Source organism: Coregonus clupeaformis, chromosome 11, assembly GCF_020615455.1.
Source record: "Coregonus clupeaformis isolate EN_2021a chromosome 11, ASM2061545v1, whole genome shotgun sequence".
NCBI classification, from domain to species: domain Eukaryota; kingdom Metazoa; phylum Chordata; class Actinopteri; order Salmoniformes; family Salmonidae; genus Coregonus; species Coregonus clupeaformis.
The window spans coordinates 30,803,383-30,829,132 of record NC_059202.1 but is presented as its reverse complement, the minus strand read 5'-3'; the positions used below and the strand labels follow the sequence as shown (position 1 = coordinate 30,829,132).

Sequence of the window (25,750 nt, the reverse complement as noted above, 5' to 3'; positions counted from 1 at the left end):
TGACTTTTAGACACAATTAACATTTTATCTTCTTTCTTTCTCCCTCTCTCGCTCTCTTGTCGTTAGCCAATGAAAGGGCACCTGACGCGGTTGGTTAGCTGGCACTGTTATAGGTCGAGGCTGATTGGCCGGGGATGGGGTTAGACGGCTCGGTTACTGTTGCTCAGCAGTGTGTGTGTGTGTGTCACTGGCCAGGTGGCTGTTTACATGCTCGCTGACAGCCAGGCGATGCTGGTCAATGAATTATGCATAGTGCCCTGGTGCCCTAGCTTGGTGGGTCAACCACGCTGAAGCACGACAGACAGAGGCAGCAGGGTGAGGGCTCAGGGCACCTGGTCAGGCCGACACTGATACCCACACACACACGTCAGAAACGAGGAGAGGAGACAGACATAATCCAGAGATGAAGAAAGGACTGAGACAAAGGTTAAAGAATAGGGGAGGACCTGGTGAAGAGATTCCACAGTAGAACAGAGCTAGCAGTTCAGAATTAGCCATGTTGACAACTCTAACGCGAGGCAGTGGCAGACTACAGAGCGTTAACATTTCAACACAGATTTGTCTTCCAGTAGAATGCACCCACTGCAAAGGCCATTTGCTCTGGGCTGGATTAAACAAGCTGGGAGAGGAATTTAGCCATTCCCACCCAATCCCTCTCTCGCTAGCTCTCTCTCTTTCCTTCTCTCTCGCTCTCTTTCTCTCCGTGCACACACAGCTCCACCCTGCCTCCCTCAGCCAGAGCCAGAGCTAGACTAACCCGACCTGACAGATAGTGAGAAGATGAGAAGGAGGAAGAAACAGGAGGGGGAGGAGAGGAGAGATACCCCCTCCCTTCCTTTTTTCAGGACTCATTTTGTTCCCTTTTTCCCTATCTGTTGAACCAAGCAGCTGCAGAGGGAGTGGGTCTTAAAACGAGGTCTAATCCTGAGGTATGGAGGGCTCCCTCACTCCCTCTTTTCCTCCCTGTTTTTCTCTTTCCTTCTCTCTCCCTTCTTCTCTGCCCTACAATGGCTAAGCCTGGCTCCCTGTATGGAGCCTGGGTCACAGCAGACAGACAAAGGACTGGGCTGGGAAGGGGGCTAGGGGTCCCACTGAGCACAGGAATTCAACTAACAATTAGCCTAACACCCCCTTCTAAAGCCCTCCCCTCAGAACCTAGCCACAGGCCCTGCCTCTGGCCCTGGGCCTAAGAAAGACCTGCACGCAGCAGTCACCACCACCAAAATCAGCCATGCTGCCACCCCACAACCAAAACCAGACTTTTCTAGCTAGTTCGCTAGGGTAGCTTTTCCAGCTATCTCCGGATGGACCGAAGCTCTTTATTCAAAGCCCTCTTCTCTCCTCCTGTCTCTGCACATGAACTTGCAGTGGAAAGGGTAAAAGCTCTCTGGATATAGCAGAGCTATGTGACATTTTCAAGAGGCTGTCTCAACCTGAGGTAACGTAACACAGACATTAAAGGTCTGGGAAGGTACTAAGCAGTAAGCATAAGTTATTCCTGTAGTCCAATGGAAGCGGGCTTCTACGAAGAGTTAAGCTGTCAAGTCTTTCACCAGGTGTTGGCTGATAAGAGCGTCGTCTCAGGGTTTTACCGGAACACTTAGTCATCTGCCTTCTAAAATGTTCCTCACCAAGCATTTCCGAAGTCACAAAGCCAGCCAGACAGACAAACAGACAGCTTCAGTCCATACGGAAAAGCCCCAGCTCATTAATTAATAAGTGAGTGGATTCAGCCGGTCGCCAGTCTGACTCGAAAGGCATTTATTAAGCCCTTTTTTGTTTTTTCAGTGAAAGCACAAATTAATCTGTGGGCAGTTAGCAGAGGCCGGATATAAACAACAATCTTATGAAAGGAGGTTTAGTGTGTGTGTTGTTTTATCTTCCTCCCACTGCCCTACAAACACAATGCGCATTCTTTCAGCACTCAAATGTTTTGCATAAATCTATCTATTTAAAGTCAGAGTGAACACAAGCGGCCATTGATGGTGTCCAGGGCTGGACGAGGATTTTATAGATGAGGCTAGTTTTGGACAGCGACTGAGGAAGCAGTGGGACGGCCCATACACGGAAGAGACGGGGGGAGAGTGGAACAAAGAAAGAGAGAAAAAGCAGGGGATGATGGCTGAGTGGAGGAGTGGAAGAGGAGTAGTGGTGAGGGAAGGGGGCTTCCTGGGTTAAGAAAATAAGCACGTATTATTCAACTGTGCAGAACTTTTTTAAAGGGCTCACTGGGTACTGCAGAGTTCCCTGGGTGTTCGGTGAACAATGCCAAGTTACAATACATGTGCTGATGTCAGTCCTTTTCTACCATGGACAATGGAATTCATGTTTTTCTTTCAAACAAAGAGACCACATAAAACTTTAAATCGGGGCCATTCAGAGATCCTACTCCACTATCCATCTCTATTCAACATGTAACAAGAGCAGACTCATGGAAGAACAGTTCAATTTCCTCTGCAAAGTTTAAACAAGCAGAGTGGGGACAATGCGCTTCCGCACTAAGACTACCTGACACATGCCTGTGAATGTTATCAGTGGTGAGGATCTGTCATAGCCTCTGTGTGGAGGGCAGTAATCCCCGGTCCGGCCCTCCAAGGGGTAAACCTATGGCAAGGGGTAAACCTATCCTCTCAGCCCAGAGACAAAAACAAAGACAGGTCTTCTGCTGCAGCTGGGTCTGCTGGAACAGGCCTAGAGGAGCTTCTCCACCCCCTCCTACTCCTCTCCTCTGCCCTTCCAACCCCCGCAAAAACATCTGCCAACCTCTGTATTCCCTTTCTTTCTCTTTCCTTTTGAGCAAGGATCTGAAAAGTCATTCTGAGAGTTGAAAGAAAAAGCTTGTTTATCATAATTGTGTTTATCAGAACTGGCATCTGATCCAATTGTGTTATCGAGTCCAGCAAAACATGTGGGTATAATAAGTTGAACAGCATTTGAATAGAAACACAACCGCAGAAACAAAGCTGTTGACGAATCCTCTTATGGGCTCTACAATAGACAAGCGGCTCATCTAAATTCCTGCACAAGCTCTTGACTAGAGTCGTTTCAATCACTCTCATCTACAACAACAACATCTGTTGCTCTGCTGCAAGGGGCTCAAAGACAGTGAAGGGCCTTTTGTGTGTGTGTGTGTGTGTGTGTGTGTGAAAACACAGCTGTCTGTGTGTGTGTGTGTGTGTGTGCATGCATGTGTGTGTATGGGATGTTATTAATGCTCACCAGGGGGCTTGCACATGCGGATCTGACTCTGGCACTGCACCAGCGGGTGGAGGGGTGGTGAGATGGGGCTTCTGGCAGGCACCGAGGTAGCTTTGGCAGAGATGCCGGCGATGCCAGCGGTGGTGGCTGGGGGCGAAGGAGGGGGTGAGGGCGGCGTGGATGCGGGCGAGGGCGAGCCACACTGGGTCTGGTAGCGGAGCTGGGTGAGGGAGGGGGGCACGCCCTGGTAGTGGCGCGTGGCACTCAGGAGGTCGTTGAGGATCTGCAGGATGGTGCCGATGTCTCGCCTGGGCCGCCCAGTGCTGTCCTGACAGTTAGGATGCAAAGTGCCTGAGAGAGGGAAGGAGGGAGAGAGAGAGAGAGAAAAAGAGAGAGAGAAAAAGAGAGAGAGAGAGAGAGAAACAGACAGAGAAAAAAAGAGAGAGAGAGAGAGAGAGAGAGAGAGAGAGAGAGAGAGAGAGAGAGAGAGAGAGAGAGAGAGAGAGAGAGAGAGAGAGAGAGAGAGAGAGAGAGAGAGAGAGAGAGAGAGAGAGAGAGAGAGAGAGAGAGAGAGAGAGGAGAGAGAGTGAGAGTGAGAGTGAGAGTGAGAGAGAGAGAGAGAGAGAGAGAGAGAGAGAGAAATGGAGGGTGTTACAAACCACTACAACTCCCCTCAGCTCCAATCTAACCCCAGATAACACCCCCAGACCAGGCCCAGTAGGACACAGTAGTAATCTGAGCCACTGATAGAGTGCAACGCCATAGTCTTCGAGTTAATGCCTTAGTGTTAGTGTAATGCTATTGGCCCTCACTCACCTGAAAAAGTCCCTGAGAAGACCCCAGGAGCGTGGTTGACAAAGCTTTCGATGATGGCACCTGGTTTACGGGAGGAGGAGGAGTGCGCTGAAGCACTAGTGCCATTACTGGCGCTCTTAGCACAGTTAGCCTGTAGAGGAGAGGAAAGGATACATCAGTCTAATGTTAGAGATAAACCTTCAACAAACCAACACTCTGCCTGCAGTGCGTGATAGGAAATATACAGCCACTCGACAGTAGTTATTAGCAGTGCCTTGCAAAAGTATTCATCCCCCTTTGCGTTTTTCCTATTTTGTTGCATTACCACCTGTGATTTAAATGGATTTTTATTTGGATTTCATGTAATGGACATACACAAAATAGTCCAAATTGGTGAAGTGAAATGAAAGTCCACTTGTGTGCAATCTAAGTGTCACATGATCTGTCACATGATCACAGTATAAATACACCAGTTCTGAAAGGCCCCAGAGTCTGCAACACCACTAAGCAAGGTGCACCACCAAGCAAGCGGCACCATGAAGACCAAGGAGCTCTCCAAACAGGTCAGTGACAAAGTTGTGGAGAAGTACAGATCAGGGTTGGGTTATTAAAAAAATATCAGAAACTTTTAACATCACACGGAGCACCATTAAATCCATTATAAAAAAATTGAAAGAATATGGCACCACAACAAACATGCTAATAGAGGGCCGCCCACCAAAACTCACGGACCAGGCAAGGAGGGCATTAATCAGAGAGGCAACAAAGAGACCAAATATAACCCTGAAGGAGCAGCAAAGCTCCACAGCGGAGATTGGAGTAGCTGTCCATAAGACCACTTTAAGACGTACACTCCACAGAGCTGGGCTTTACGGAAGAGTGGCCAGAAAAAGCCATTGCTTAAAGAAAAAAATATGCAAACATGTTTGGTGTTCGCCAAAAGGCATTTGGGAGACTCCCCAAACATATGGAAGAAGGTACTCTGGTAAGATGAGACTAAAATTGAGCTTTTTGGCCATCAAGGAAAACGTTATGTCTGGCGCAAACCCAACACCTCTCATCACCCCGAGAACACCATCCATGGTGGTGGCAGCATCATGCTGTGGGGATGTTTTTCATCGGCAGGGACTGGGAAACTGGTCAGAATTGAAGGAATGATGGATGGCGCTAAATACAGGGAAATTCTTGAGGGAAACCTGTTTCAGTCTTCCAGAAATTTGAGACTGGGGCGGAGGTTCACCTTCCAGCAGGATAATGACCATAAGCATACTGCTAAAGCAACACTTGAGTGGTTTAAGGGGAAACATTTAAATGTCTTGGAATGGCCTAGTCAAAGCCAGACCTCAATCCAATTGAGAATCTGTGGTATGACTTAAAGATTGCTGTACACCAGCAGAACCCATCCAACTTGAAGGAGCTTGAGCAGTTTTGCCTTGAGGAATGGGTAAAAATCCCAGTGGCTAGATGTGCCAAGCTTATAGAGACATACTCCAAGAGACTTGCAGCTGTAATTGCTGCAAAAGGTGGCTCTACAAAGTATTGACTTTGGGGGGGGTGAATAGTTCTGTTTTTTTGGTCTTATTTCACAATAAAAAATATTTTTCATCTTCAAAGTGGTAGGCCTGTTGTGTAAATAAAATGATACAAACCCTCCAAAAATCAATTTTAATTCCAGGTTGTAAGGCAACAAAATAGGAAAAATGCCAAGGGGGTTGAATACTTTCGCAGGCCACTGTACGTGGTCATATAAGACGCATATAGAACATGCTACTGAAATAGAACAGTTTATTACAAGTGATGAAGTGGCAGTGACTTGAACCTCGTGTTGTAACATGCATGTTATAATTCAGCAATAAGGCCCGAGGAGGTGTGGTATTGGCCAATATACCACGGCTAAGGGCTGTTCTTATGCACGACACAACGTCACAAACCCCTGAGGAGCCTTATTGCTATTAGAAACTGGTTACCAACGTAATTAGAGCAGTAAAACTAAACATTTTGTCATACCCGTGGTATACGGTCTGATATACCATGGCTTTCAGCCAATCAGAATTCAGGGCTCAAACCACCCAGTTTATAACAGCCATGTTGTAACAGCGAGTGATGTTGTAAGTAACCCTAATGTAAACCATGTCGTTCCTCGTATAGGGACACATAAGACTCAGAAGAACCTGAGTCCTGGGAGCTCCTTTTACTGTCCCTGACAACAGACCTATCTGTTACCTGCCCTGCTCTGCTCTGTGAACTGAAAGTGAAAACCTACAGGAGGATGAGGGGGAGCGAAAAGGGGAGTGGTAGGGGGATGTTTCAGAGTGAAGAAGAAATATGACCGTTTCCTTTTTTCACTGTTCTATGTGAGTTCAGAAGAAGAGAGCGAGAAGGAAAAAAACTACCAAGTTGGTGGAAATCAACTGTCATAGATAGCCTAGCTCCATGCTGCAGAGAGATAGAGGCCTGCTGACCAGCGAGAGGGCTAATGATCAACAAGACAACAACCTACACAGACTAACTCATTAACTCCTCTCCCGCTTTCTTTCTTCCCTCTCTTTCTTTCATCCTTTCATCTCTCCTGGTCTCTGGCGAGGTAATGATGGTGTGTGCTGTTTTCTGGCCCGCCTTTGTGTAAGCGTGGTATGCACTGAGTAATACAGTGTTATAAAGCAGTAGGTAGGTTGATTGGTTGGCGGGGGTCTTACCTCAGGACAGGGGGCTGCAGTGGGGGGTGCTCTGGGGCGGAGGCGGGGCTGGGGCTGGGTCGGCCCGGGGAGGGCTGGTGGGAGCGACGAAGAGCAGGAGGAGGGGTGCTGCAGTGACTTGAGGGGGCGGAAGAGGAGGAGGGGTACATGGGAGGAGAGCGCTGGTGTGAGGAGGCAGGGGGGAAGGCCACTGTGCTGGTAGAGGGGGAGGGCACTGGGTGGGGCTGGGACAGGTTAGGATGGGGGCGGGAGTGGGGGTGAGAGTGGTGGTGGTGGGGGGTGGGGGCGCGGCTGAACCCTCCAGACGCTCCTGTGGACGGTCCCATGGTGCCCTCTGCACCCCCGCGGGCGATGAGCTGCCTGTGCTGTAAGTGCTGCCCTCCAGACTGCTGGGCAGCCAACTGCAGCTGGACGAACATCATGTGATCACCCACTCGCAGCGCCAGGGTCAGAGGAGAGCGGCCGGACAGGAAGTCACTGACCTGGAGACAGGAAGAAGAGGAGAGAGTTGAGTCACCTAGTTCATGGACTACAGACTACAAAAACTCACTATACATTGAATGCTTATGCAACATACATTAAATGCATACTAACAAAATGTTTAATATACCAGATATAGGTAGGTCTATATGTACACACCAAGAGAAGGCCTGTTAGCGCTACATCATTGTTTTCCAGGCTTGGGGCTTTGTTAATGAGTTGAACAAAAGCACATGTATGGATGTGAGAGCAGAAAGACAGAACAGTGCATTGAGCTGCATTGAATTGCCCCAGCAGAGAGGCTGATACACCACACTATCCCATCCTGTAATCAATCACTGCCCTGGACACTGAAACACTGGGCTATTAACATTTGCTGGAGGGGATGAAGGGAGCCATTGGAAAACTCACAGAACACACACACATCTAAACACACACAATCAAGCATGCACACTGGTGCACACATATACACCACGCCCACCCACTCCCGTTCCCAATGCCCCTATAGTCCAGAGTCTGAACCTCGTTCCCAGACGTACAAAGGCCACCCTTCTGTCTGGCCCCCGGCCTGAAAAATCAGAACTTCGATACAGGATGCACCCGCCCCACAGCCTCACACACTCATAATACCCGATTGTTTGATGGTCTGCGGCAGATCTTGAAGGGCTGCCCATTTTAGTAGCACCGAGAATGGGCCCCTGAGCCAAGAATGGAGGCCCTGACCCACTCACTCCAGGGCACACCACAGAGAGCGTTGTCACGACTTAGTGCCACACTGCTCCTACAATCTCCCTGTTGTCTCACCCTCCCATGCCCAGAGGAGACCTTGTTACTGCTCTGGTGGTGGTGGTGAAGGGAGAACATTGACATCATTCCGAAGTTGGAGTGTATTTTATCTCGCTTCAGCTAAAATAATGTCCGCCATTGATTTCAAGAAATGTTGTGTAATTTTTTACATGGTTGCGTCAGATTTCTGTGTATACTTTCTGTTGAAGCTTGCATCGATGCTACAAAATATGTACAAACTGAGTAAGCATTCGAGAAGTGCCCTCTGTGCTCCGTTTTGCATACTTTGATTTGGACTCATACTCCGACCCTCCCGTGCTCCAAGTTACGTGCTCAGAGCATGGTAGTACGCATTTTGAGAAACACCCAGGGACTGATTATGATGGTGATGATGACTAATAGGAGCACTGAAACATAATAGTGCTGTTCTTAGTAAGGGCAGGCATGAGAAAGCAGAGGACAAGCATGAGGTGAGATGGCTCTAGTAAACTCCTCACACAAAGGTCACCTGTGAGTCAACCAAGTGGGACAGGGAGAAAAGAGAGAGGGAGGGAGGAGAGGAGAGGGGGATGGAACAGAAGGAGGGGGTAGCTGATTGTGTCCCTGACTGACAGCTGTCAGGAGAATGAGTAGGCAGTTTGCAAAACCCCGTCACACACACAAAAGAGAACGAAAAAAACACACACACACACACACAAAGCCAAAGGCCTTGAGGGAGTCACAGCGCTGTGTTTGATTTGGGTGGAGGAGGGGGGGTGGGACTAAAGAGGAGAAGAGCGAGGGGGATGACACATCAGTGTGGTTGCGCTGAGAAAGAGGAGAGAGAACAATTGAGAAAGAGAGGAAGAGAGAGGCATTCCATCTCCCTTTAAAGACTAGTGTGGATTATTTAAAAAAACACCAAGATGAGCTTCATGATGCATTCATACTGAGCTCCCAACCCCACCTCTAATTAGACTCTCATATATGCAAGCTCCCCCTCTCCTGTTTTCTCTCTCTTTTTTTCTTACATCCCTCACTCCCTTGGTACATTTGTCACTCCTGGCCCTGGCGTCTCAGTGGTTGACTCATAAAGCCAATTCTGATTCTGAAGTTCTCACCTAAACCCCACGAACGAGACTGTGTGTCTCACACACACGTAACACTGTGTGTGTGTGGAGCTCTCCCCTCTGTAACCATCAGCTTACACACACACACAACGCCAACTGCCCACCACAATGTTCCCATTAGGTAATAACTGAAAAGGCCACAAGCCCACATAAACAAAAGCATTAAGCGACTTCAGCAATGGCTACAGAACTCTCAGCCTGCCCTTTAAATCTCTCACTCTCAGGTCTTTGTGGTCCATGCCTTATTTTCCCACCAGAAATAAACGAGGAACCCAAATAAGCCCCTGGGCTCGGAATTCCAACCTGGGTCTGATCAGTCATTCCGCACCCCCATCTCAGATTGAAAGGGGAGGACAGGACGGGAGACGGGACAGGCTGCAACTCGGAGCCGGGGATGGAGCCGGGGGTGGAGCCAGAGGCTGTGGACTGGAACACCTGAAATAGGTCAGTCTTCGGAGAGATGGGAGGTAACACTAACAGTTAACAGCCAGGGGGTACATGCTGCAGGAGAGGCTGTTGAAACCATCATGTAAAAACAGAGATGTCTCAAATAGAGTATCACTACCTAGAAAACCACAAATCCCTGTCCGTACACGCCATTCTGCTCTCCTGAGACAAGTCAGTATGACGTTGATGTCAGGGACAAAAATTATAGGATTTCTAGAACCAAGCAGACAAAGAGCCTCTCTCAGAGTTGTCTTTGAGCCTTCAACCGCCTTCCTCCTTGGTGTCTTTACAAATTCCAAAGCCCTAGGAAGACAGTCGCTCCTGTCAGGCAGGACATCAGATCCAGTAGAGGAGAATGGCAGTGAGCTAGGGCCCCAGTTTTGTTATGTTTAGACAGAAAGGAATGGCCTCCTCATTGTTCCTATCATCCTGACGCAGTGAGAATGGTATGCGGAGCGAAGGGCGAGGACAAACCATAAGAACAAGGTGTCCATTTGTCTGACAAAAAGTGTACTCTAATCAGTACATTTCATAGACAGTGCTGTGATAAGTCAATGATAGCCTATCAGCTATTTGGGTGTTTGAGAAGGAACAATAGCACTTTATGAACGACACTCGGTTCTCTGTTCATTTCAACCTGACCTCCCACCATCTTGCTCCATCTGCCATTTTGTTTGGTTGTTGGGGGAGTAGCGACTGGGGTGGCATTTTGTGTAGCCGTAGCAGCAGGCTTTGGTTGCTATGCAGTGAAAGGAGAATATGATAAGCAGAGACCGGGGAGGAGGGATGGGGGATGGATGGGGGGATGTAGTAGGGATATGGGGGTAGGGTGTCAGAGAGGAGATGGTGGTGGATGGTGATGAAATATTCAGTGAGAGTGTGCTTCTGGATGCTTTTCTCTTTTTTTCTCCAACTCTGTGGCTGGCCGTTTTAGTTATTGGGGTCCCTGTGGTTCAAGGAACTCATTTGCAGATGTTTTTCCTTTGCACACTAAGTGTACTGAGAGAGAGACGGAGAGACGGGGGGAGGGAGGGAGAGAGAGAGGGAGCTGGGAACAGGACTGAGCTGACATTCATGAACAACTGAGCAGCGTTTGCGTCAGAGACCAGAGAGGATAGGGATCTGTGGGAGGGTTCAAGCGAAGGAATCGCCCTTCTCCTTCAGCTGCATTACAGCTGAGAAGCTCCTGGTCAACCTATCAAACAGCCAGGTGAAGAAGGGATGGGGAGGGCTGGAGTTCAGAAACCAGCTTATTAACCCACCTATCGACATAGATGTTTTGATCGCACCGGGAAACTATTGATACGCTGTTTGTGCAGAAAGGTGCTGGGTTAAGAAGCAATAACATGGTTCTCAAAAGAGAAGAAAAAAATATATGCCGCTTGCATCATGCTCCAAATCCTAAAAGCAGGCCCCGTCTTCAAAAGACCCCATCATTGGAGAGATAGCCGTCTGTAATAGTGCCCGACAGGAAACAGAAAGCAAAGAGGGTGAATGAGAAACAGAAAGCCAGCTGTCCATCAGTGAATTTGATGAGCTGGGTGAAAAAAAAGAGACAGAATGGCATAATGATCAGGTTCCTGTTTCCAGCCCTCCATCCCCCCCTCCATCCCCCCGGCCCTCTACATTACCTCTGTTTCCAGTCAAGCACAATGGCTTTGAAGGTTCTAAGGCAACAGAGGCAAAGCAATCCACTTAAAAACGGAGTCTATTCGCTCGCCTTGCCATATCACAGCACCTGCTGCTATTGCGAATGCGTCCTTCGCTCATACACACTCTTTCCATTCTCTGGGCGATCAAAGATGGTGCAACACCAATGCACAAGGCCTATGATTCCAACTGATGAATACATTCTGACCGAGTCTCTGTGATAAGAGGAGGAGAAAGAGAGAGAACGAGGGCCAGGCTTAACCACATGCTGGCTCTACAACAGGACAGAGAAATGAAAGGAGCATAGATGAATAAAACATTTGGAGTAGATTGAAACCTCATTCGTTATTATTCCACAGTGCTGAGATGCGGTAGCCGGTAGGGTTTGTGTGTATATTTTGTACACAGGGAGATGGGCTATCTGTTCTACCGAACAAGATATTCATGGCCTCCACCGCCTCCCAGACACTAGCCCAGTCAGTCACGATCACCATGCTGCAGGAGCACTTGAAGCACAAAGGTGGCCAGCCGATGAAAAACAGTGATGGTCACGACATCATACACACACTCACGGGCTCTTTCGCTCTTACTCTCTCCCACATACAAGCACACACACACACACACACAAACAAACAAATGCACACACACACACACAATAGGACAAAGAAAATATCAGCAAATCCATCTCCCCCATTTCTCAAATACACCTTGACACCCCTCCTCTATGTGCCTGTCTGAATCACAAAGAGATTACACAGGTGCAGAAACACTCCAGCAGCTTATTAATGCATTCTCAGGCTAGGATTTATAGGGAACAGAAACAAATAGTCCCTCTTTTCACTATTGTCTTTCAGTCAGTCAATATACAATTAGATTTACACATTCAGCTCCGAATTAATAGCATTCATTTACGCGGAAAGGGAAATTACCATTTTAAAGGCAAGACTACTGCCTGCATACAGAAAACGTTGATTTGAAGTAGGAAGACAGCAGGCTGGTTTTATAGATGGACTGATGCTCTCATATTGAAATGGTGGCTCAGTCATTTTTCAATTTCTTCCACTCCCGAATCCTCAATACAATTAAAGAACAATGATTTCCAGTAGCGTCTGACTGGCTGATGAACTACCATCTTGATAAGGTGAGTATAGGGCAGGGGTCTGGAAAAAGAAACATATTGACCAATTGCATTGAGCAGACACAAACGTGTGCACGCAAACACGCACGAGTACATCACACACACACACAAACACTTTATGATGTACTTCTAATACCTTATCTAGAAAATAACAGTAAAATATGACTATAAGGTGCAGGTGTGGCTAAGCACATGAACATGAATGAACCATATAGTTAATAGACCTGTGACAAGACAAGGCCTTATCAGAGTGATCTGAGATAGCCCACCATCAGCACACAGAACACTCCTCTACCTCGAGGTGACCTTTTCCCTTCTCCTTCTCCTCCTCCTTATCACCCTCCCTCCTTCTGCCCATCTGCTTATCTTTGAGTCACGCCTATCCTTCCAAACATCCTCCCTCTGTGGTTCAGAACAACCTGTACACAACACGCCACAATGCCTTAAAACGAATGCCGTGACTCACCAAGGCCATCTATACCTCCCTCCACTCCCTGCCTTTCCATCCCTGCATTCCCCCTGCCTGGCCCGGCCCGCCACGCTCCCTGTGGGAGGGCAGTGGGTGGAAATGACAAGAAGGGTGACCCAGAGGTGACTCATATGACCCAGAGGTGACTCATATTGTTAGATCCCACTATTTGCATCTGTCCGTTTTCAGACACAATAACAATGCTGGGTCTTATTCAGAGCCCAGCGGAGGCTGGTGGAAGAGGGTGTTGGGAGAAGGAGGTGAGAAAACGTAGAGCAGAAATGTAACAATGTACTCCTCAGGGACTTGGCCAAGACATCGCCTCCCCAAAGACAATATGTGTACTTCCTCCAGGACAATATGGCAATCTTCTCCTCCCTAATGTCCTCCCTCCTATCCTTCCAGCTGGGCTATACATTGATTTTGAAATGGCCTTGTAGTGCTGTTTCACTCAATTGGCTCCAGCCTATGTGGAAAACAGAATCATCGTGGAGACCTGAACCTAAATCTTGACTCTCTGTCATTATTTTGTATTGGAGGGTCGGTCAGCTAGGCAGGTTTTGTGGATTTGACTGGGGTTTATGCTTTAAAAGTGGAACAAAGGGAGAGGTGGGGGAACGGAAGGGCAATGTATGGGGGATGGTTAGGTTAGGTGGCTTGGTTTCATACAAGCATCAATGAGCAAACACTCACTATAACATACAAAGGACTGGACAATCCTTATTTTCCAAACTAAAACAACATCAAGCAATAGCAGCTAATGAAGCTGACTGTGACCAGCCATGGTAAACATTACTCTTCATCTACCTACCATATTTTTCATACACAGACATTACATCACTATACTCTGTCTGAGTCCAAGCTCGAAGGGGCATTTTCTCATTCTTCCATCAACAGAAGAAAGCCTCTTAAATACAGTTTGCTCCACAGACAGACACAATCCCAGGCTCAGCTCAACCTAAGCCTTTCTCGGGAGACAGAGTGAGAAAACCAGCCCAGTCTTGATGGACTGTCAGGAGGTGGTGGCTTAATGCAGCTTAGATGTCAGGAGACAATTTGCCTGGGAAGCCAAGCAAAGGAATTAAGGGATCCAGTGCCCTTGATAGAGTCCAGCCTATTCTATCACAGCCAGAATACAGCAGGACCTACAGTTGACTGCAGGCAGCAGGCAGGCACTGGGCAGAGAACAAGATTTGCAAACCACAGCACATTCAAATGATAGGGCCATGGAAGAGTTGTTAAGCAAAAAACGAGAGAAAGAGAGACAGCGAGAGAGAGACACAGAGAGAGAGAGAGAGATAGAGAGAGAGAGCGAGAGAGAGAGAGAGAGAGAGAGAGAGAGGGGGGGGAATGCCATTCCGATAATTGGCCTCCCTTTCCATAAAACACTTTCTATCCTGCTCCACGGAAGTCTGAAATAGATCTCTTCCGGGAAGCCACCCGGCTGGGCAGGGTGATGAGTCCTCCTCCGAATCCCAATATGAAGCAGAAGCAGACTAGAAGCCGTTATAAGCTGGGCTTCTATGAACACACTGGACTTCCTGGCACAAAACCTGATCTCCAACCCCGACCAGACCACAAATATTTGGGGGGAGGGAGGAGGGCGAGGGAGAGAGAAGTGTAACCTACCACTTTTCCTAATGTTACCAGCCAGCCAGCCACTAGCCTGGCTATTTTGGAATACGGGGGGTATCTGTTAACCTATCAGACACTTTTAAGAGCTAAGTGCATTGATTGATTTTTGATAACCCCCAAGTTGGAGGAGGAAGCGAATGGGAAAGCTCTTGTGTTCCTATTTTTTTATCTTACCCGGTATTTGTAATCTCTCCCCAATCTATATCGTCCCATTCCGCCTCATGAATTATAAAGCAGGAATCAATTATCCCGGATAGAAACACATAAAATCAGTTTTATACTGGCATTCTCTTTTTACTGGGCTTTCATTCTTGGCTGTGCATATGAGCCCATTGAATGACTCACGAGGCGATAGTTCCACCAGCTCACATTCTTACAGTAAAGTATTGGAGACAAGAGGCACGCTTGATGAAGAAGGAAGTCATACCAATGTGACTCAAAATGACTGTAGGTCTTAACTGTTGTACATGCCCTTTCCTGTTGCCTGCCTTCCCCCCTCGAGAGGAGGAGAGGCGAGGCCAATAGGCCTTGAATGCAGAGCTGAGGCAAGTCAGGGTAGAGACTGTGAGATTGGCACTGTTGAATTATGGGAAAGCCTTGACTAGTGGAAACAGCAGTCAGTGTGGGCTGCCCAGCGAAGGCGTACCGCATGATGAGAAAGGCGTGCTTCCAGCCCACCCAACTCCCATCCACCCACCCACGCACACACACAAACACACTCACTCATCTGTCGTCACCGCTGTGCTGTGCGCAGGCAGGCTAGGCGCTGAGCTCACACACACACTAACGCCAGGATTTCCAGTGAAAAATATCAGCGGGAGAGAAGCCACACTGAGATTTTGACATGCTACTATGTGTTTTACCAGTATGTGTTTTACCAGTATGTGTTTTCTGTCCTCAATCTTTATTATCTTGACATTACTAGGAAGTCAAACTTGCTACATCAATGACACATTCACAAAACCACCAAATATAGGTGTGCTACTGGTCCATTTTATGACAAGGTCTTATCTAACATTAGTGACATATTTTTACTGCAACTATGTGCATCACAGACTTAACAACACACCTGGAGTCCGTCAGCTGCTGAGACAGTACGTCATCGCTGTTGTCAGTGCCATCGACTCTCTCTCTCTCGCTCTCTCTCTGAGGTTGAGGAGGTGAGATCAGACCTGATCCCTTTACTTTCACTATTTATCATATCAGTGACTCACACCAAACCACCGACTCATATTCTTACTGTATTTCAACAGGTCCACAAAGGTACATCAAGTTCATAGGCTACTATTGATCGAAACGCCCATCTGTCAATTTAATCTGTTTATGAGTTAAGTCTATCTATGTTGGCTTCCTGGAGGCAGCTCTCTGTGAGTCTCTGTGGTGAGGGGAGAGCCAGAAGAGAGAGCCAGCCAGGGCTCTGCACAGATGGGGGTTTGACTTGACTCTCAATCCAGCCCATGTTGGGTGGGGTTTGCCTGGGCTTGCCTCCCCATACACCCAGCGTAGAAGTTGCCAGGAGACCAGAGGGTGTTGGTTTTAATATCCACAGTGCCTAGTGGCGAGCTTGCTTGTTTAAGAAGCTAACATTAAACATGGAAAGAGCCTTGTGTTCATCAGCAGCCTCACTCTTATCTTAGCTCTTCTCTAAACTATATTTGACTGCTCCAGCTTGACATGCAAACAGATCTCATGCACTTTAAAACACAATTCTCCATGTTTTTCCAGGGGCAACCTGTTTAAGTTTCACATTAAACCAGGAGTATGCCAAATGAATTATGTAATCATTGTATGATATCTAAAGCAGGTATACTAAATTATCTATTCATGAAGGCCACTTAAATACAATTATTTAAGAGAGTTCTTACCTGAGTTTCTGTTAAACTCTCCAAAGCTTGCATCACCGACTGTTCTGGTCTTGATGCTTGAGACTTCAAAGAAAGGACAAGGAGAAAAACATGATTTACTTGTAAGCCTAGTAGACAAAGGAGAAAGGCTTGTGCATTCAAAGATATGACTGAGATGAGATCAACACAGACTTAATTACCTACATTAATCTGTCTAATATTAATATCACTGTTATTATCTTGAGCCCAAACAACCCACCTGGGTTTATAGCACAACACACACTTTTGAGTTGTCTGATTATCCTCACCATTAAGCCTGCTTCAACTGTAGGTACAAGTGTTAACTTGCTCCCATCAGATATTCCTAGGTCCTGGAGTTTTCCTGAACTCAGACGCCTGATGGGGAGAAAAAAAAACACCATATTAGTTTAGAGCCAAACTGACATTTTAACTCACTAACTCATGCATTTAGGAACACTTGTGAGCCTATTTACTGGATAGGTTCATTTGTCTTTCTGAATGGTAATTTTCAGGACCTCATCATGTCAAAAAAAGAGAAGTGGAAAAAAGTTAATGTCATGTTCAGGTTGATGAATGATAATGTATTCACATAGACCACTAGCATTGTCACTTTAATGTCACTCTTCTTAACTCTGACAGTAGGCTAGTGGAGGTGTTGCTTTATGAGAAGCATAGCCTACTGTACTGTACAGTATGAACTAAATGTCACCTCCAGCTGAACAAAGGCAGTCAGCAGCGCCTAAATTCAGCTATTTGGAGAGAGGATTAAAAAAGGTACTCGGTTTTAGGGGATGATTTGATTTGGAGGCGATTATCCTAGGGGGCTGTGGGATGGTTGTTATTTAAAAGAAAAAACTATGCAACAGGGCGATTTGCATCAAATGACAAAGACTACCCTTAACATACCACAGCTCTTACATTGTCATTTAATGCACGAAAATCCGACTCAACTGAAAACCGACTAATACAGTTTCAGTTTACTTTAAATAAAAAAGGTGCAACACACGATTGTAAAGCGTTGTTAAACTATCACCATTGTTCTCGAGAGCTCCCCTTTTCAAAATGGCAATGATGTTCTCTCCATTCATTTGGGATTGTCTCCAGGGGGGTTCCTCGTAATAAAACGTGAGCAGAAACAAATATATACGCGTTCCCTGGCATGCAAGGAGATTGTAGAAAGCTGGTTGTACCCATATATCATGAAATAAGAGGAATTAAAGGGATGCCTTGCGTTTTGCCTTCATCTAACCTTCCTTGCGTATCGATAGCATCAATTAGATTCTAAACCCAAAGCCTCAGTATAATTGTGTATTTATTTAAGATCAAATCCAATGATCAGACGGTAGCTGGACAAATTAAGTAAACATGCACCATTGCGCATATGCATTTCATTCAGCAAATGCATCAATCTCAGCTGTTAATAATTTGTAAAATATATTTAATCATTAATGGTATTTATAATGAACGCTGAAGGAATCAATGCAACTTCCTCATCAATAGGCTACCGCTCCAAACCGTGACTGACCAGTGTGCGTTTCCATGCGTAATTCCAATACTGGCCAATATCTGCTTCCCTTGAATTTAGTGCTGATATGCAACCTATGCACTTCTTGATCTCCACAATGTTCTACCATGTAAATAACTGCAAAAGATTCCTATAGAAATCAGAGATTTGTACATAGCAAATACTACATAATGTACGCATTGTTATACCATTTGACAGTGGGATATACTTATGTTTATAGATGTAGTGTACTCACGTTTCTTTATGTAGAAGGGCGAGTCTTTCTTTTGGTACTTTGAGTCTCTGAGAAAGTCTTCTCTTCAGTCCTTCCACAGTCTCTTCCAGAGGAAGAGAGAGCTCGAAGCGTGTGCCGGTTGTGGAATGGATGTACAAATTCATGGAGGGTTCACTCGGGACGGCCTCGCAGGACGGAGCCCCGCGGCTGGTGCAGCTCCGGGCGCTAGGATGTTGGTCCATTCGATAGCCTGTGGTCAGGGGGAGAGACAATGCGAGTGGAGCGGGGTTGGGGAGAACGAGCAGACCCTTTACGCAGACCCTTGTCCCTTGTTTTCAGAGAGAGAAACTGCTTGCATTCAAAAGAGAGAAAGAGGCTCTCTCCTGGTGCCTTTCTTTCTCTGTATATCAAGAGTTTCAATAAACCCGAGTCCTCGCTCTTCTGATAAGATCATGAGAATATTCCCAGAACGAGTCTTATAGAGAAAGGCTTTATTGCGATTTTCTTGTGTATGCAGCTTGCTCAAGAGAGGTTCCAACGACAACTCCAAATGTTCCAGATTTTTAAACGCTACAGAGGTGGATGAATGCCAAGCAGCAATACAAGTATTTTTTTCACAGGCAATATGCCACTGACCATCAATTACGCAAATAACTATTGCCTTTCTGAGAGAAAATGCGCAATATAGGATATAGCTTTCTGTCCTTATTATTGTTTAAAATGCATGGGACTGAAAGCTGCTTTGAAGCCAAATACAAGACCTACAGAATGCAAAAGCCTCATAAGATTAATACTGTATAGCTCTCCGCTGTGCATCCATGACCACCGCAGCTCCAATGAAAAATCGACAATGAACATTGTCACAAAGTAGCTCACTTCCACAATGGTAAAAACACTCTCACAGTCCCGCAGACATTCTACCCAATCACAAGAGAAGTTCTCGAAGACGCTGTTGATCTAAGCCAATGGTAAAAGTAGATTTACACCCACGTGGAGGACAGATGCCGCCCCTTTTCTCTCCCACCCCATTTTGTCACAAAGAACCAATCGGCTTGAAGGGGGCGAGGCCTTGGAGCGTCAAGCAATAGGATCGTTCCAGCACTCAGGCAACTTTAGGCCATTCATAATATATTAGTCACAGAAGACAGAAGACAGCTCTATATGTGGTGGAATTTCAAATCCAATACCGAAGACTGCGCTATTGAAAACATCCTACCTCATATTCTTACATAGATAATTTATGTGGGTAGGTCTTTAAATTTAGGATTATGTTTCATTATAGGTTATGCAGGCTACAATGGCAACAATGCACGTAGGTTGCACAATGCACTTAAATTGCCACATTGTCCATTTCCTATAACTATGTCACGAAATGTACTATTCAATGTTGAGCAACCTCAGGTTACACACGTTGGCTATCATCATCATTACTAATAGTACCGTGCTGACGTCATCCCCTTCCTTCCTCTGGCTGCATCCAAAACCATTAAAGTAATCGCGCACCGTATGCAAATTACGCATTCGATGGGGTATTCCCTTCAGGAAGTGCGGTTCTTCATCAGATCTTTGAGATGTTCTCGGGAGAGAATGTACACTGGAAATATACAGTGTTCGGTTCCTACCTCATGCAATTCCTACAATCAGCTTTACAAGAAAAAGTGCCAATATTGGCTAATCAGTTCGACCGCACATTCATTGCCAACTGCTGGGAAACTATCCCTATGTTTATACACTGACTTCTCTGAATGCACATACTATTTCTTCTGCAACATAAACTCACATACCCTACTTGGGCGACTGTTATGCTTGTCAACCGCTAAATATCACAGACATCAGGTTACTTAAGATAAGTGCATTCTCCAACCCCAGTTTTAAGCCGTTCCTGCTGATCCTGGAAAAGCTAACTTTGACCGAACCATTGGCTACATAGCTTTAAGAGAAAAGTTTAAAACGGGCCGCTTTGACTACTGTAAATACCGTAGCCTACATAGTAAAGTGCGAAACACGTATTCTATGTAGAGCAAATGTTGACAGATTTTATGATAGGCGCTTGATAAAAACAAGATACTCGCTCGCCATCCAGTGGTCAATGGAGGCACTTGGGGAGCCTTATCTATATGTTGTTGAAGGTGTTTATAACACATTTCGAATGAGAATACAAGTAGGCTAGCCTATCGGCAATTACCCTCTGAGTATAGCTGCAGTTGACTAAGGTCAGTCGGGATAATGATATCATATCACAGACTCTGCACTTGGCGTCTATATAGAGGTAGGCTAGGCGGTAGGCTAGGCTGTGTTGTCGGCTTATAATTACATAACCCATGGATGCGTGCTGTCATCAGCTATTCCATAGGTAATTAAAAAACACCACATTCACTGTCTGCAGATAACACCAATTCCGTTGACAATATCAATTTCATATTTAAGTTAATTGGCTACATATAGTTGCATAATTTAGAAACTCTTAGAAGTTGGCAGAACTCCATTGGAATGCAATACATGTAACCAAAACAAACGGTGAGACAATGTATCAATTTCCGTTATCAAATAGGTGCCCCAGGTTGCCTTTTATAAACATAACAAAGATAAGAGTTACATTTCCAAATCTAACCCACCTCAAATTACCTTTATTCAAAGGTAGGCAATTAAAACTTTAGAATCATCAATGTACATGGTTATCAAATATTAATTATGACTACCTTTAGGTTTGACATGAGTCCAAAGTTTGAATGTAACTTACCAATTATTGTGGCGAGAACTTTAAAGCTTTGCGATAAAGCTTGGGCTTTTCCAACATGTTTCCCCAGCTTTGGCATGTAAATCTTCCCAAACTATGAGAAAGACGGAAGAAGCCTATATCCAGATAGGTCAGTAGGCTATCCACTGTGACAGTAAATTCGCAGACAAATGTGTGCGTCTTGACTGTAGTAAGGACAGCTCTGTACTCCTCTTGCTCACCGCTTGAGTTCCAGTTGTCCTAAAATGCCTGTGTGACGTTTACGCACCAGGGTCTTTCGTATTACAAGCGCAATTCCGGAGGCGAGACACCTTTTAAACGAGCCCTCTCGGATATGGGTGGAGATTAGGCTACGGTTCTTGCTATGTCAGGATGTAATTTAAGGTAGCCACGGAATTCTTCCTCACATGCGAGTTCGTTTCCAAGACCTGCTGCCTAATTCATTCTCCACCTTTGGAAAGAATGTGCTTGGGCAAAGCTTTAAATCATGCACGGGATTTGTAGAGTGTCTGTGAGTGCGCTTCTATTGTAGTGTAAACAAGGCTAAGGACTTTTATCCAGAAGAACAAAGACATTATAAATCATATTCAACTGAGTTACAACCTTAACAAAAAGTAAACGAAGTAGCGATTTCAGGGGGGGTGTAACCTTCCAATGACGACAGAAAAAAAATAAAAGAAGAAAACATCACTAGGCAACCAGTGCAGGAAAACACAGTGCATGGATACAAGCCTACCTGAATATAAATAAAGGTTTATTTGGCAAGGGACCAGTTCTGCAACTGATGACTTCCCAGTCAATCATCAAACAATGGCAATCCTATGCCAGGAATCATACTTTGACACAGTTATTACACATTTATTACACATTAATACAAGTGATTCATTGTTCATGTGGTAGGCTTAGACTAGGTATTGTATAATAATAATAATAATATGCCATTTAGCAGACGCTTTTATCCAAAGCGACTTACAGTCATGCGTGCATAATTTTTTTTTTTGTGTATGGGTGGTCCCGGGGATCGAACCCACTACCTTGGCGTTACAAGCGCCGTGCTCTACCAGCTTGTGTGCAAACTCTACCAGCTTGTGTGCAAACTTGTCAATAAACCCTTTCCTGAAGTCCACAAGTAGATGTCATACATTAAATTGTAGTTAGTAAAGTTACAGTATAAATACTTATATTAATTTGTGTGTTGTGTCAGTATGGTAGCACGCTGTACAAAGATGTCAATATAGTTTGAAACACAATTATGTGATTTGATAAACCCATGCCCCTTATTTCCTTAAAGAGAGGGGACACAGTCTTGTTGAGGCAAGTGAGGCTAAAGTGTTTCAACGACAAACCCATACCCACAGGCAGAGACGCTGGAGGGATGCCTCTAAAGGAGTCACAGTCTCAAACATCACAGTATGATGAGTCAGCCTCTCCCAGGACCAGATGGTGGGGAGACCTCAAAAGTAAAACATCTCATTCCAAAATCATGGGCATTAATAAGGAGTTGGTCCCCCCTTTGCTGCTATTACAGCCTCCACTCTTCTGGGAAGGCTTTCCACTAGATGTTGGAACATTGCTGCAGGGACTTGCTTCCATTCAGCCACAAGAGCATTAGTGAGGTCGAGCACTGATGTTGGGCGATTAGGCCTGGCTCGCAGTCTGCGTTTCAATTAATCCCAAAGGTGTTCGATGGGGTTGAGGTCAGGGCTATGTGCAGGCCAGTCAAGTTCTTCCTCATCGATCTCGACAAACCACTTCTGTATGTACCTCACTTTGTGCACGGGGGCATTGTCATGCAGAAACAGGAAAGGGCCTTCCTCAAACTGTTGCCACAAAGTTGGAAGCACAGAATCATCTAGAATGTCATTGTATGCTGTAGCGTTAAGATTTCCCTTCACTGGAATTAAGGCACCTAGCCCGAACCATGAATAACAGCCCCAGACCCTTATTCCTCCTCCACCAAACTTTACAGTTGACACTATGCATTCGGGCAGGTAGCGTTCTCCTGGCGTCTGCCAAACCCAGATGAATCCGTCAAACTACCAGATGGTGAAGCTTGAGTCATCACTCCAGAGAAAGCATTTCAAATGCTCTAGAGTCAATGGCGGCGAGCTTTACACCACTCCAGCCGACATTTGGCATTGCGCATGGTGATCTTAGGCTTGTGTGCGGCTGCTCGGCCATGGAAACCCATTTCATGAAGCTCCCGACGAACAGTTCCGGTGCTGACGTTGCTTGTCCAGTTTGGAACTTGGTAGTGAGTGTTGCAACTGAGTACAGGCGATGTTTACGCGCTACGCATTTCAGCACTCGGATGTCCCGTTCTGTGAGCTTGTATGGCCTACCACTTCGCAGCTGAGCCGTTGATGCTCCTAGATGTTTCCACTTCACAATAACAGCACTTACAGTTAACTGGGGAAGCTCTAGCAGGGCAGACATTTTATGAACTGACTTGTTGGAAAGGTGGCATCCTATGACAGTGCCACGTTGAAAGTCACTGAGCACTTCAGTAAGGCCATTCTACTGCCAATGTTTGTCTATGGAGATTGTATGGCTGTGTGCTAAATTTTATACACCTGTCAGCAATGGCTGAAATAGTCGAATCCACTAATTTGAAGGGGTGTCCACATACTTTTGTATATGTAGTGTAAGAGAGAAGACATTTACGGCACTGAGCACCACACACACACACACACAATATGGCGAAACACTGATCCTATTGAAGCGCTGAGGCTTTAAGCTACCTCATGATCAGATCGCACACACCCACCCACCCGCACACAACTCAGCTTCCTGGCACTGATACATATGCTGGTTGTCCAGTGTTTACAGGACAAGAAAAAGGGTTTCATAATCAGACAAACAGCCTGTTCTCCTCGGGGGGGGGGAGAAAACTTCCTTGGCTGAGAAGCGGGCATTTTTTTTAGAGGGAGTGACACATTCTACCATCACCCTTGGCTTATTTCTTAAAAGTCTAAGCCGTTGCTAGAATTTTAGGACACCTTTAGGTATCCCCAAAAAATATGGAAAAAATATTTTATAAAATATTGAATTTGGCCTTTACTACTATAGCCCATAAAAACGCATTGAATAACATATTCATAAATGGGAAAACAGTCAAAAAATAAATCACAAGGTATAAGGTTTTGAAGTGTCTGTCATATATCTATCTAGGAGATACAGTGGGGAAAAAAAGTATTTAGTCAGCCACCAATTGTGCAAGTTCTCCCACTTAAAAAGATGAGAGAGGCCTGTAATTTTCATCATAGGTACACGTCAACTATGACAGACAAAATGAGGAAAAAAAATCCAGAAAATCACATTGTAGGATTTTTAATGAATTTATTGGCATATGATGGTGGAAAATAAGTATTTGGCCAATAACAAAAGTTTCTCAATACTTTGTTATATACCCTTTGTTGGCAATGACACAGGTCAAACGTTTTCTGTAAGTCTTCACAAGGTTTTCACACACTGTTGCTGGTATTTTGGCCCATTCCTCCATGCAGATCTCCTCTAGAGCAGTGATGTTTTGGGGCTGTCGCTGGGCAACATAGACTTTCAACTCCCCTCCAAAGATTTTCTATGGGGTTGAGATCTGGAGACTGGCTAGGCCACTCCAGGACCTTGAAATGCTTCTTACGAAGCCACTCCTTCGTTGCCCGGGCGGTGTGTTTGGGATCATTGTCATGCTGAAAGACCCAGCCACGTTTCATCTTCAATGCCCTTGCTGATGGAAGGAGGGTTTCACTCAAAATCTCACGATACATGGCCCCATTCATTCTTTCCTTTACACGGATCAGTCGTCCTGGTCCCTTTGCAGAAAAACAGCCCCAAAGCATGATGTTTCCAACCCCATGCTTCACAGTAGGTATGGTGTTCTTTGGATGCAACTCAGCATTCTTTGTCCTCCAAACATGACGAGTTGAGTTTTTACCAAAAAAGTTATATTTTGGTTTCATCTGACCATATGACATTCTCCCAATCCTCTTCTGGATCATCCAAATGCACTTCAGACGGGCCTGGACATGTACTGGCTTAAGCAGGGGGACACGTCTCGCACTGCAGGATTTGAGTCCCTGGCGGCGTAGTGTGTTACTGATGGTTGGCTTTGTTACTTTGGTCCCAGCTCTCTGCAGGTCATTCACTAGGTCCCCCCCGTGTGGTTCTGGGATTTTTGCTCACCGTTCTTGTGATCATTTTGACCCCCACGGGTGAGATCTTGCGTGGAGCCCCAGATCGAGGGAGATTATCAGTGGTCTTGTATGTCTTCCATTTCCTAATAATTGCTCCCACAGTTGATTTCTTCAAACCAAGCTGCTTACCTATTGCAGATTCATTCTTCCCAGCCTGGTGCAGGTCTACAATTTTGTTTTTGGTGTCCTTTGACAGCTCTTTTGTCTTGGCCATTGTGAAGTTTGGAGTGTGACTGTTTGAGGTTGTGGACAGGTGTCTTTTATACTGATAACAAGTTCAAACAGGTGCCATTAATACAGGTAACGAGTGGAGGACAGAGGAGCCTCTTAAAGAAGAAGTTACAGGTCTGTGAGAGCCAGAAATCTTGCTTGTTTGTAGGTGACCAAATACTTATTTTCCACCATAATTTGCAAATAAATTCATTAAAAATCCTGCAATGGGATTTTCTGGATTTTTTTTTCTCAATTTGTCTGTCATAGTTGACGTGTACCTATGATGAAAATTACAGGCCTCTCTCATCTTTTTAAGTGGGAGAACTTGCACAATTGGTGGCTGACTAAATACTTTTTTTCCCCACTGTATAACAAAGCTTTACACATATTTAAACCCTTATTTTTGTTGGCACAAAACTACCTTCACACTTCCATTCATTTGAATGGGTTACCTTTAGATGAGTCCCGTGACACTTGTGGGGGCCGTAGAGCAAAACGGAGAGCACCATCGTGTTCGTGAGAGTCTCCCCTTTCTACAGTGGGGTCATATTTGTAGCCCGAAAAGTTCAGACGCCACAGACAAAAGTTTGTACATCAGCG

At 45.7% G+C, this 25,750-nt stretch overlaps 1 protein-coding gene across 1 annotated transcript in view; it reads right to left on the bottom strand.

Moving 5' to 3' along the window:
* Nucleotides 1-21,039, bottom strand: part of LOC121576763 (midnolin) — a 29,192-nt gene extending 8,153 nt beyond the window's left edge. The window contains 8 exon segments of the mRNA XM_041890197.2: nucleotides 3,220-3,549; nucleotides 4,015-4,144; nucleotides 6,690-6,782; nucleotides 6,785-7,171; nucleotides 16,269-16,331; nucleotides 16,556-16,643; nucleotides 18,029-18,257; nucleotides 20,748-21,039. Coding sequence (XP_041746131.2) covers nucleotides 3,220-3,549; nucleotides 4,015-4,144; nucleotides 6,690-6,782; nucleotides 6,785-7,171; nucleotides 16,269-16,331; nucleotides 16,556-16,643; nucleotides 18,029-18,257; nucleotides 20,748-20,823 — 1,396 coding nt within the window. The 5' untranslated portion in view covers nucleotides 20,824-21,039.
* Nucleotides 21,040-25,750: the final 4,711 nt, after the last annotated feature.